The 12,107-nt window shown below is 36.3% G+C and overlaps 1 protein-coding gene and 1 non-coding gene across 4 annotated transcripts in view; both read right to left on the bottom strand.

Moving 5' to 3' along the window:
- The window catches only part of LOC106140771 (uncharacterized), a 41,584-nt gene that overhangs the window by 13,151 nt on the left and 16,326 nt on the right, over positions 1–12,107 (bottom strand). For 2 of the 3 annotated variants that reach the window (XM_060950304.1, XM_060950305.1), the window contains exons 2-7: positions 8,032–8,112; positions 7,210–7,366; positions 6,847–6,992; positions 5,320–5,445; positions 2,800–3,026; positions 2,176–2,293 (exon numbers count right to left, since the gene is read on the bottom strand). In XM_060950304.1, the coding sequence (XP_060806287.1) occupies positions 2,176–2,293; positions 2,800–3,026; positions 5,320–5,445; positions 6,847–6,992; positions 7,210–7,366; positions 8,032–8,112 (855 nt within the window). Of the gene's footprint in view, positions 1–2,175; positions 2,294–2,799; positions 3,027–5,319; positions 5,446–6,846; positions 6,993–7,209; positions 7,367–8,031; positions 8,113–10,163; positions 10,494–12,107 lie in introns of those variants that run through there. The other variant, XM_060950303.1, reaches the window with a different exon arrangement.
- Positions 8,149–8,230, bottom strand: Trnas-aga (transfer RNA serine (anticodon AGA)). Its single transcript has one exon. It is a non-coding gene; the product is annotated as a tRNA-Ser (tRNA).

Genomic DNA, 12,107 nt, shown 5'->3' with positions numbered 1-12,107 from the left:
CATCATTATTACCACCTTTCTTAGATAAATATTCATCATCATCTTGATTAACAAAGTCATTACTAACATCGGTGTTCAAATATTGATCTTCATTATTTATTGTAGTTTCAATTACGATGCCGCATTGAGTTAGCTTAACTTTTTCATCATCTGGTAAATTTTCGCGAGATTCTTTTAGTTTCGGTTTGGGCAATGTTTTTGGTTTCTTCAATGCCTCTTGTAATTCATTTATAAATTCTTTTTTAGTAAGTTCTGAGGTAATTGACTGTTTCGGAGACAAATTAACATTCACATAAATATTTTGGAATATTTCCTCATTTGCGTATATATTATCATCATAGTTTTCAGCACTAGATGGATTTAAATCTGGTACCCAATTTTTTATACTTGATGGTGGCATTAGAACTTCTATATTGCTATATACTTCATCAGGCGCAATATTGTTAGTAACGATAGCATCATTTTTAGCAGAAAGCATTCCGTTATTTTCATTATACCTGTAAATTTAAATTAACCATACGCAATCATTACGTTACGTATTCATATGTTGTCATTATATTATCAGCTAAGTGGTACATACTTTTGTCTAAAATATGCTGCAAACTACTTCTTCACTTTTAAATAAGGTGCCTTTAAACTCAGGCAGTCAGATGTTATAATATTATTAAGTCTAAGATATAGTCTTTTATTTTATTCAGAGCAGTAGAAGACGACATTTTGTCTGTAAAAGGCGGCATCTTTATCTCGTTGAAAAAATTCGTAGCCATTCTAAACAAACTCAAATGCATGGAAAAATTTAATGACATCGCAGAATTGAAAGTTTTTGTTCGCGTCGGTCACAGAAAACGGCCAAGATGCGTTTTTATGAACGAGAAACGGTTTTCCTTTTTTAATAAATGTATTAAATTCAATTACAGCATAATTACATTTTTCTCTGGTATAATAAATCTTTGATAATACATTTGAATATAAAAGATAAATTGTAACCCAGTCGTAGATAATAATTGAAGTTTAACGCCTTCAAACTTCACTGCATATTATTTGACGTTCAAATTAGGTAGGCAGCGATCGTTATACTATACTCCCTAAAAACAGCGTATAAACAAAACATGAAAAGAGCATTTCAAGATAGCAATCAGAGTTCAAAGGAGACACGGCATGTGTCGTAAATGAGACGCTCTCCAATTAAAACCGAATGTTTAGGGTCTGTGCACGGGAGAATCTTTGCAGTAATTTGCACGAGAGTTCCTTTGCCGCGCCCCACTTGGCGGGCGTTTAGACACCGCAAGCCGTCTACTAAACCGTGCCTTTACAATCCAACGGTCGTCGAACATTAAAGGGATGCTTTGAGTGTTAGTATGTTAAAAAGCCAAAATGAAATTTAAATAAAAGAAATGAAGACGTTGAGTGTTTGACATAAAAAAAAACTTAAATAATTATATATTGTTACAAATGTCAACCAAACTTGAGAATTAGAAGTGCAGGGCTAAGTTTTCTTAAAATATAGTTTTACTATGGTAAGTTAATAATAATGGCGAAGCATGGAAATGTGACCCCTAATTCACTTGACACTTATTCAATGTTAAAGTAAAACAGGTGAACTTTATGATGTCATTATCTGCAAGTCAACATTAAGAACAAATAGGAACAGGCAGATGAGACAAAAGAACCCCCATTACACAATGACAGCTAGGGTAAGTTGTCCATGCTCTTCATTACTATTGGTTCGCTTTAGATCTACTAGATTTATTCTCAAATTAAAATAATCTGGCAATATGAAGAAAATTATTATACTTTTAAATTATATTTACTTTGTCATAAAGAAGGTTCTAGTAGGACCATAGCGAAAGCAATAATTTTCTTTTAATTTTTTAAACAACTAAATAGACAGTTGCTCCAAGTTTAATCGCCAGACTTTCCCACTCATGAATCGTGATCACATATACATAGCCTTAATAAAACACCCTCAGAAACTGCGGTAAATATTTTTGTAAAAGGCATTAAATTTATCCCATGTAGATTGACTTCAGAGTGACGCCGACGAAAGTCTCAAACAGCGTTACTACGAAACGCGGCAACTACCTACAATCTAACTCTAGAATAACAATTCGGAAGCATAACTCTGAAATCAACCTAAGGCATTATTTTGGCCACGTGGCCGAAGCCATAACTCACATAATATTGCTATGGTGGTAGCCGGTGGGGCTGTGGTCGGGGCCGGGCACGGGGAAGGGCGGTAAGAGATCGTCATCGCTCTCGTACACACTGCGCTGGTGGCGACGGCTCTCGTAATCTAGGTGACAATAAGAGCATTAACTCACTAGATTTGTACCTAAACAATGAAATCTGTTTCTCTCTCTCCTTTTAGTTTAAAATTTAATCCTTGTCTCATTAACTAGTGATGAGCTTAAAAAAATTAACCTCTCTCTTTACTGTTATCTGAAGATAGGATTAGATTTCTACCGTCGGCAAAAAACAGAGAACAGTAGAGTACTCGTAGTCGCCAAAGAACTACTATTATTTCTCGTGAAATTTAATACAAACCTTATAAGTTAATAGTCAAAATCAGGAGTTCTATTATGGTTACTACAAAGAAAAAAATATAACTTCTCCATACTCAGAGACGACAAAGATTACAAACTTTAACACTATGGCGCACATTATCATTTCACTCTCAGATAGAACTCTTAAGAATCCCTCGCATCAATGTTCGCGTCGTTGTCTAACACGCGAACTTCTAAATGTTGTCCAAAGAGACGTTATCGGTGAAAACGAAAGCTGAGATATGGTCATACTAACCTTTGAGAGCCCTTCGCACCCTTCTCGTCGCTTCCTCGGAATAGTCAGCCAGAAGATCGTACACGGTCTTCCCCTGGGAATCCCTCGCGTCAATATTCGCGCCGTTGTCTAACAACACGCGAACAACTGAATGTTTCCCGAAGCATACGGCCTCGTGAAGTGCGGTTCCGTTCGCCGTGCGAATGTTGGGGTCTACACCGGCCTTTATTAGGGCGGCTACCACCTCCCTATGGAAAAATCATGATCATAAAAAGTACAACCCTTGCGGAAAAAAATCTTGACAGTATTTAAAATACCGATAGCAATGCGTAACAAAAAGAAGTTTCTTTAAGAGTCTATTTTTCATGACGTGAATATACTGAATAACGGGAGCTCTGCATCAGAAAAAGTCTAGACAATGGTTTCAATTACAAATACATTCATATTCATGAACGAACATAGCCTAACAAACCTCTGTACTGTGTCAATATATTTCTTTATTTAACTTGTTTATGGGGACAAGGATGGAAAACAAACAGTTATACAACAAACAAGCAGTGGTCACATGTAGCTAATGTATAAAATATGACAAATATTAAAAAGCATGTCAATAAATTGAGAGTGTTGCCTATCTGGTTACTATCGCAATAATAGACATTACTTAAGCTTTCTTGAGCCACATTTGACCTCATTTTTCTAACCATGAGGCGGAATGAAACATCATAAATTTCCAGTAAGAATATAAAAATCAAACACTAAAATTACGTAAGTTAACGGGGGTTAGCCGCCCCAAAAATGCAAGGCCTCGTCTTCATTAAAACAGTACATACACTGTTCATCCATCTTTCTATCGTTCGCCGTCTAACGATCTTTGCAAAACGAAAATATAAATAAGGGCATGTCCAAGAGCATTTCCTTTAAAATCCTTTAGTTGATTCACCACAATGCAACAAATCTGTGCTGTAACTGGCCTCAATTTGCTCAATATTATAACGACATCGTAACAAGACAGACAATCAAGGTGTGGGCCAAGTTACAAACGAAAATTGTTTTTAATCAACAGCCTTTAGAAAATAAAAATATTGCTTAAGCAATGATTTTAGCTAAACCGTACACGATTTTAGCTAAACCGTACGAGCATATACAAAGCTGATCTCGTGGATTCGACAAACCTTATTGAGACAGTATCTAAATCCCATCGCTTAAACTTAGAACGGTTTAAGTACTGCTGTATCAATAAGGAATTATTAATAAGCACTACTAGCAAAATATAACTCATTGTTTATTTCAATCAAGGCATTCATAACCGTTCTGTATTGATTTCCTAACGTGAGAAGCACCATTAAAATATTAAGTCATTGCTTGGGAATGTACTCAAAAGAAAGGCTTAACTCCAAAGACAAGGATAATATAATTTATTTAACTTTTGTTTTACATGCGTATTATATTGACTTCACTAAACGATTCCTCTTATATTTTGCAACCACAACTCAACGAGCACAAGGCACCTCCGCATGTTGCCAATTTACCCCTTCGACAATGCGCGCGGAAAATTATTGCGCGGAATACGGATATTAACAATCTACAAATGTGACGGATGTGACATTAAGATATTTTTGACAAAATTATTAATTTTTTTACATGATTTAACGAAGTTTTTGACTAGTATTCCTATGATTAAGCTTTTACGTGACTATTTTAACGCACGAAGACCAAAGCCGACGTATGATTTTATATAAAATCTTTAATCCTTATTGAATGTATTGGCTTATTGGTTGTCAAAATTAAAAAGCATAACAGGTCAAGTACGAATCGAATTTGACGAAACAACAGACAAAGACAGAAGAACAGAAAAAGTTTAATCGTACAGAAAGGTTATACACAAAAAATATTCATAATTGAGCTCTTATGACTAGATGAATAAATACAAAGAGCTTCCGTTTTGGGAACCTTACTTGTTATAAAAAATAAGTAAAGAGATTCCTTTTTTTTTAATTTACGAGGGAGTCTTTGTACCAGGGTACCACTCGTCGACCACAAAACTTATTCTTCTTCCGAATAAAATGCCACATCCACCCCAATTTCGCCTTCGACCATCGACGGAATGCTACAACGCCAACGTAAATACGCATAACGCCTATTGGTGCGTTATAACGAACGGATGAATATGAATACGAGGCGATTGCCGCAGACTATGTACGCCTTACATTACCATAAAATAATAAGGGACACAGGTGCCGCCCTGATGAAGAAATACGCTTTATTTAATTGTTGAAAGCTTGTTCTTTTTGGACATATTTTTCGACATTTTATCAAGTATTATTTAGTACTAGAGGCCGCCCGCGATTTCGTCCGCTCAGAATCAATGCCGCGGGAACCCCGGGATAAAAAGTAGCCTATATGTTATTCTGGGTCTTCAGCTACCTACATACCAAATTTCATCGTAATCGGTCCAGTAGTTTTTGCGTGAAAGAGTTACAAACATCCACACTGACATACTCACAAACCTTCGCATTTATAATATTAGTAGGATATACTCACTTGCGACCATGCTTGCTCGCCCTGTGTAGCGGCGTGGAGGTGAAAATCCATTGTTTGTCGTCCGGTATATAGTATTGGTCTACCAGCTCCGGCCTCACTCTTAGTAGGTGTTGAACTGTCTCCAACCTGGTGACAAAATTAGGGTGTAACTTAATTCATTGGCAGTGTTTTGTGTATTTATCTGAATAGAACTCAGTTCAAATTATGCTCCTTCCAGGAAAGCGGACCTCAAATTTCAGTGAAAGTTAGATACATCACGAATATATGAGATACATAACACTATTCTCCTTTGATTTACCAGTATGTCAATAGTGGAATCACAATGATCAAAATAAAGCTGCATCAGAATCCCGTACTCGCTCGATTTTAAATTTCTACTCGTTTTCTGGCAGTGGTAGGGGCCACTTTTGTTAGCTTGCCAAATAAGATGTCAAATAAACTAGTAGAGGCATAAAATACACCTGACCGACCCGCTACGTTAACTTACAAACTTCGAGAATACTTGATTCAAGTTAGCCGCCTTACGACGTAACTTACGATCTGACGCGAACTTACTTAAATTTAAGTCGCTCCCGCAATGAGCTTAGTTTTCTTGCAGTTCATAAAGGTTTAGTTTATGAAACTTAGCTGATTACGCGCATGTAAATAGTAGGTACTAACTAATGTAGAACTTTAGGCAATGTGGAAACTTGTCATTGGCGATATTAGCAAACAAGTTGATTTCGATCATGAATGTAAAGTATTTAAGTTACTCTACCCTGCCTACAAATTCGGAAAAGAGGTGTAATTTTGAAATTGATGAAAGTCAAATTATGATATTTTATTCCCGCTTAGTCTGTTCTGTGCCTTCTACTTGATCCTCTTCCTATAGCTATTTATTTAAGTGACTTTACAATCACTCGCCACTCCTCGCATTTAACTACCGTGCTGGTGTACTCGTAGAGGAGTATTAAAAGAAGCCTTTACCTTGTCGTTCCATCGCATTGATGATGATATATGTACAATTTGGCACAAAGTCTTTGATGTTCACACCGAATAAAACCTGGCTCTACATTAGTTGTTCTCGATAGTGACGTAAGCTTCTTTGGCCAAGAGATTTAGACCTTCAGTTCACACAGGTTACTTTCCACTCTGAAAATCTTCGCGAGCAAAAACTAGTAGAAGATATAACAGTCATCAGATGAGCTACACGATAATATGTATCGTCAGCCTATCTAGAATTGGAAGTGAGTAATGCAGAACTAAAGGGACACTAAAGAGATTTTGAAGGAATCAAAAAAGGATGCGCTGTTAGAGCAAACGCAAACGCTTTAGCAGCACATTCGGCGAGGATAACCAGAAGATTCGCAGAGCCGTATTCGTAGATAGTCTTATCTTCTATTCTGTGCTGCCAAGTCCAGCCATATTTTTTTTCTATTGTGACGTCAGCACCTTTGGCCGTGAGCTGCCACCACAGCCACCTAACCGCCACGGACTGTTACCAGCAGGGCTCCCTCGTGGTCTGATGTAGTGGTGGGATAGTCTTACCTTCCATACTGTGCTGCGAGGTCCAGGGCGCTCTCCCCGTTGTTGTTCTCGATGGTGACGTCAGCTCCTTTAGCCATGAGCTGCGCCACCACGTCCACATAGCCAAAGTGGGCCGCTATGAGCAGGGCTGTCTCGTGGTCGGATGTCTGTTGGGATCCAAATGATGAAATAGTAAATAAACGATGTTTACCTCGTATGAGAAACATAGGAATTAGTATAGTGATAAATAATCATTGATTTTAACTAATAAGATCTTCGCATCATAAGATTATATGCTTATAATCAAAGTTAATATCTTAACTGTTAAATTCTTTAGATAATAACAAAGTTTTTTTACAAATAACTTAAACAATTCCAACTTACCAGCTGGTCAATATTGACGGGGGGGTTGTTATGAGCGAGGAGCATTGCCACCACATCGGAATCGCCCTTGAACGCGGCCAGGTGGAGGGGCGTAGCACCCTTCTTGTCTACCACGCATGGTGACGCGTCAGCGGCAAGTAACAAGCGGACTATCTCTCTATAAAGGAATTTTTGGATCAAAAATGTGTCTTATGGAGACTATTGGCTGTAGGCTCTGGCTACCACGTATATAAAAATTGTGATGAACGTGATTTCCCTTCCATCATCACATAACCCTGGTGTTAGTTTCGCTCGCGTTCTCACTTCTTGGAAAAGAGCTAGAGGTACACCTATGATCATGGTTCTACATTGGGTAGTCCACATTTCACAACCTGGTTGTCATGCTTGCATCGACTCTAAACCTGAGCCTTCCTTTAATTTACGGGTATGCAGTTATTGTTCTCGTTTTAAAGCTGGTGTTACCTTTGGAAGTTACGCCCAAAAGTTAAGAACACACACGCCTGCTAGTTTTGAAGAAATTATGTGAAAGTATCTTTGCTATTATAAAAAGCACAGGAAGAATAAGGTAAAAATAAAAAATCTATATTTTTTTCCGGTAGTATTTACGCCAATAATGCTTTGAATTATTCATACTATAAAGAATAGGTAGCAACTTACCCTTACAAGAAATAAAGAACCCAAAAGAGCAAGTTCAGTTTATTCTTTAAGTTAGTTTTACTTTATTTCTAGTTGCACTTGCACTGCCGTCTCTTTCCGACATTGTTTTCACTGATTTGGCCGCTTATCAGCATACTAAAGCAATTACAATTAAATATATCTTACTTGCGACCGTGTAAACAGGCATGATGGAGAGGTGTATAGCCATTGTCGTCTTGAACGTTGACGCCAGCGCCTCGTCGCAAGCTGTAACAATAAGAAAAAACTGTCAACAAAAAAATTCGCAGTCGGTAGGATTCGAACCTACGCTCCCAGAGGGAATCTGATTTCTAGTCAGACGCCTTAACCGCTCGGCCACGACTGCCGCGAGTGAATGTTTGAAAATAATCGGTATGATCCAAGGCATATTGATTCAGTTACACCTGTCCAAATAATTCATGATTTCATCGTGTTTCAGTAGATTAACTGAAGCATTCTTATAAGTGTAATCTTTGATTGCCTCAACATAGACCAAACGAAACTCCTTAAATATTCAGAATCCTGATTTAAAATAATATATTATTACATATTTGGGACATCAGAACATATTCATAGAAATTTTATATTCTCGTTAGCACTTTCAAATTCACTCTCTAATCTATCATCATTATCATAAACTTAAATAACTTGCTCTAATTGTCCAGCCTTGACACGATTCCAAAGGCCAATGACCTGACAATGAGTACACATGAATGACGTCACTCGTACTACAATAAAATCACATAACTGATCAACGTTTGTCACATCACATTACGGGAACAGTGTCAAACAACTGACGCAACAAAACCCGAAATAACATTAGTCATAGGCTATAGCCATATTTTATTTAAGTAGAACCTTACATTTATTTTTGTTTTAAAATGTAATAAAGGTAAATATCAGATGGCACACAGCTGAACGTGGCCTATCAGTCTTTGCGAGACTGTTGCCTCTATCTACCTCGTAAGGGATGAAGACGTGATTATACGTATGTATTTACTTAGATGAATTTTTATTCATATGCAAGTACGTAGATCAACACTTTCTCTATTTTAATTTACACCGCCACAAATACCAACTATTTTTGGAACAAGTAAGTAAATCTATCTATGCTATTTCCTTCGTAATTAAATAATAAGTCAGTAGATAACTATAGAGATCAATGTCAGTCTGATAAAAACAATTTAGGTCAGAGTCAGTAACAACTTCCGCATAAAACCTGTAAGGGCTTAAGTTTGTTATAATAAATACGTGAGATATTTTTGCTCTAAACTCTTATTAAGCCCAGCTGAACGTGGCCTTTCAGTCTTATCAAGACTGTAGGCTTTGTCTATCCTGCAAGGGATATGATATTATGGTCAGTGAGGTCATACATACATGAAATCACGTCTTTTTCGCGGAGGGGTAGGCAGAGACTACATCTTTCCACTTGCCACGATCTCAGCATACTTTTTTCGCTTCATCCACATTCATAACTCCCTTCGTGTAAGCTCGGCGGTTTCGGGTACTCCTGACCTGGCCCTTTGCCAGGACGTTCTTAATTTGATCAAGGGATATAGACGTAAATTTATGTACGTTTGTGTTTTTATTAATCGTATTGCAGTCGTTCTTTTTGTTCAATATTTTTACGAATATAAAGAAATCGCTGTTCACCAAAATCTAAAACGCAGATCGCTAGATCGAAGAAAGATAAACAAAACTGAGATCGTTTACCTGGCAAAAATAATAACACCCAATCATTTTGATCATCAAAGCGTTACAAAACCACAAACCGTGCAATAAACTATCATCCCAATCTAAAATACTTTAAAATCCAAAAGTTCATTAGATTTGGTCACTTTTTATGGTCAGTGAGGCCTTCGGAGCGGAAATCGAGCATACTAAAGGAGGGGCCGCCGTTCCGAGAAAATCGCTTTGGTAAAGTTTTGCAAATTTCCGTTACCGAATCGATATTTGCAAAGTACATATGTACATACACTCCTAAACTTTGGCGGCATTAGGGCGATATAAATTATCTTTCGTTACAGTGATGTTTTTAAATTAAGAATAATTTGAAAAAATCAAGACACTAATAAAAGACTTACCTGCTGGAACATTTTGTGATATAAATTACTCTCAGTTGTTAAAATGAAATACGAGTAAAACTCTTTTTCTCGATTGTATTGAATATTGCTACCGTAAATAATACTACCTTTTTTTCTTGAAATCATTATCTTTGATGACCTTCATTAGACCGACATAATTATGACATGATACTCGTAATTTAAAAAAAAACTTACCTATCAACATCAAACACAACCGCTTTAAGCTTCTTCGTTTTTACCCAACTTCTGCGAATGTTAAATCTTAAATCTGATTTGAAAACATCAAAGGCGTCACCGCAACAACTGATTTTTCTGTCGTTATCGCTCATTATCGAAACTTTAAATACACAAACAGTTCACTAAAGAGAAACATTCTTCCCTGATGGGTATTCGAATAACACTAAGCCGGGCGAGAAGTTATGACTCATGGGACAACACCGAAGGAACAGGTTCCAGATAGCGCATCAATAAACCGTCGTCAAACACAACACAACATATGAAGAACAAAATTATGCACTAATTGAAAGTAGCCGTGATAATTTTACGAATACAACGATAAGATATGAAAATACGTGATAAGATATTAGAAATGGTCCAAGGAAGTGAACAATAATAAAAAACGCACTTGCGAGGATAAAATTGTTATTTGAGTCTTTCTCATAATAAAGGTAGCGTTAATATCAATCGGTTTGATGACCCTGTTAATGTTAACCGTTAATGGAACGCTTCACTGGATAAATACCTCGTTTTTATTTTTTACTTACAGACCGTAAGTCAAAAAATATAAAGATGATGTCAGAATTTGCATATAAACAAAACAACAATTAGATACTCGTATCAAATTAATGATCAAATTCGAGATTTCTTGTGATGAAAAAAATGAAAACAGATATATGTATTAGGGTGGGTCACTCTAGTATGGAAAAAAATAAAAGTTTATGAATCAAATTCTCATAGTAATTTTATGTTGTAGTATATAAAAAACAGTAGTTTTAGCTAAAAAACGGATAATTAATCATAAATCTTCAGCCCGCGCATGCGCTTCAAAATTATACATTTTAGAAAAAAAACACCTATAAACAAATGTCGTAGTTCTTAATTAGAAATTACTTAAAATACTATTTAAACATAACAAATATTTAGATAAAGACACATATTAACGTTAGAAACAAAAAAACTTAAAAAATTACAGATAAAAATTAAGAAAAAAAAATTATTTATTTTTATACAAAAAATCCTGCTTACTATCGAATTTCGGCATAACTTTCCTTGAAGGGAGTTTTGCATGAATTATGTTGTCTCTTGTTTTTTTATCACATGCCGACATTGCAGCTTCAGTCACTATCTTTACACTTCTTTCAACCGCCTATGTATGGCAAAACACCCTAATAAACAACATCCTTTCGTCATCTTATTTCTCTATTATTGGAATAAGTTCGTCATTCGTTTGATTTCTTAGAATAGGTGGATCAAAGTTGGATTCTTGTCAGTTTATTAAATCTATGTATCATTTAGCATCAAAATTAAGTTTCGGCACTCCAAAGGTTCGTGGCAGTTTTCCTGCTGTAGGTGAATTACGCGCTTTTAGAAATCTTTTAGCTGCAAGTTCTCTTACATGCCTTTCTCCATCTGTTAACATCGCCAATAGTAAATTTTCAGGGTGTGCAAAATATGCGTTTCGCTGAATAGCAGGAGCTATGACTGCCTTTAAGGCACTTGATAAAAATCGCGAACTTTCAATCAGTTTCCAAAGTTGCCGTGATCTGTCTTTGCGAGATGTGTGAGTCTTTATCTGGGACTAAACCATAAAATATACTTTAACAATATATTGAGCCAAAATAATCAAATTAGTTGATGGTATTGGCGTAGAAATATAAAGACGCAAGATCCAGTTTGCCTTAGTCAACCAACGGTTTGGCCTGTGCTTAAGTCATCCGGTTTTAGCGTTTGTAAATGACCTGTTATTGACTCAAAATTCAACTACAGCCGCGTTTCACACTTATCCAGCAACTTACCATCCATATAATCAAATAAAATTTCGCTTTGCTGCAAGAACTCAGTTTTTTTCTCAATTGAAAACCTTTTCAATGATTTAATATTTTTGCAATTGGAATGATAAGATTTCAGAACCTGAATGAC

This window comes from Amyelois transitella, chromosome 21 (assembly GCF_032362555.1).
Source record: "Amyelois transitella isolate CPQ chromosome 21, ilAmyTran1.1, whole genome shotgun sequence".
In the NCBI taxonomy this organism is placed as follows: Eukaryota; Metazoa; Arthropoda; class Insecta; order Lepidoptera; family Pyralidae; genus Amyelois; species Amyelois transitella.
The sequence above is the reverse complement of the archived record's forward strand: the minus strand, read 5'-3'. Positions and strand labels throughout refer to the sequence as shown.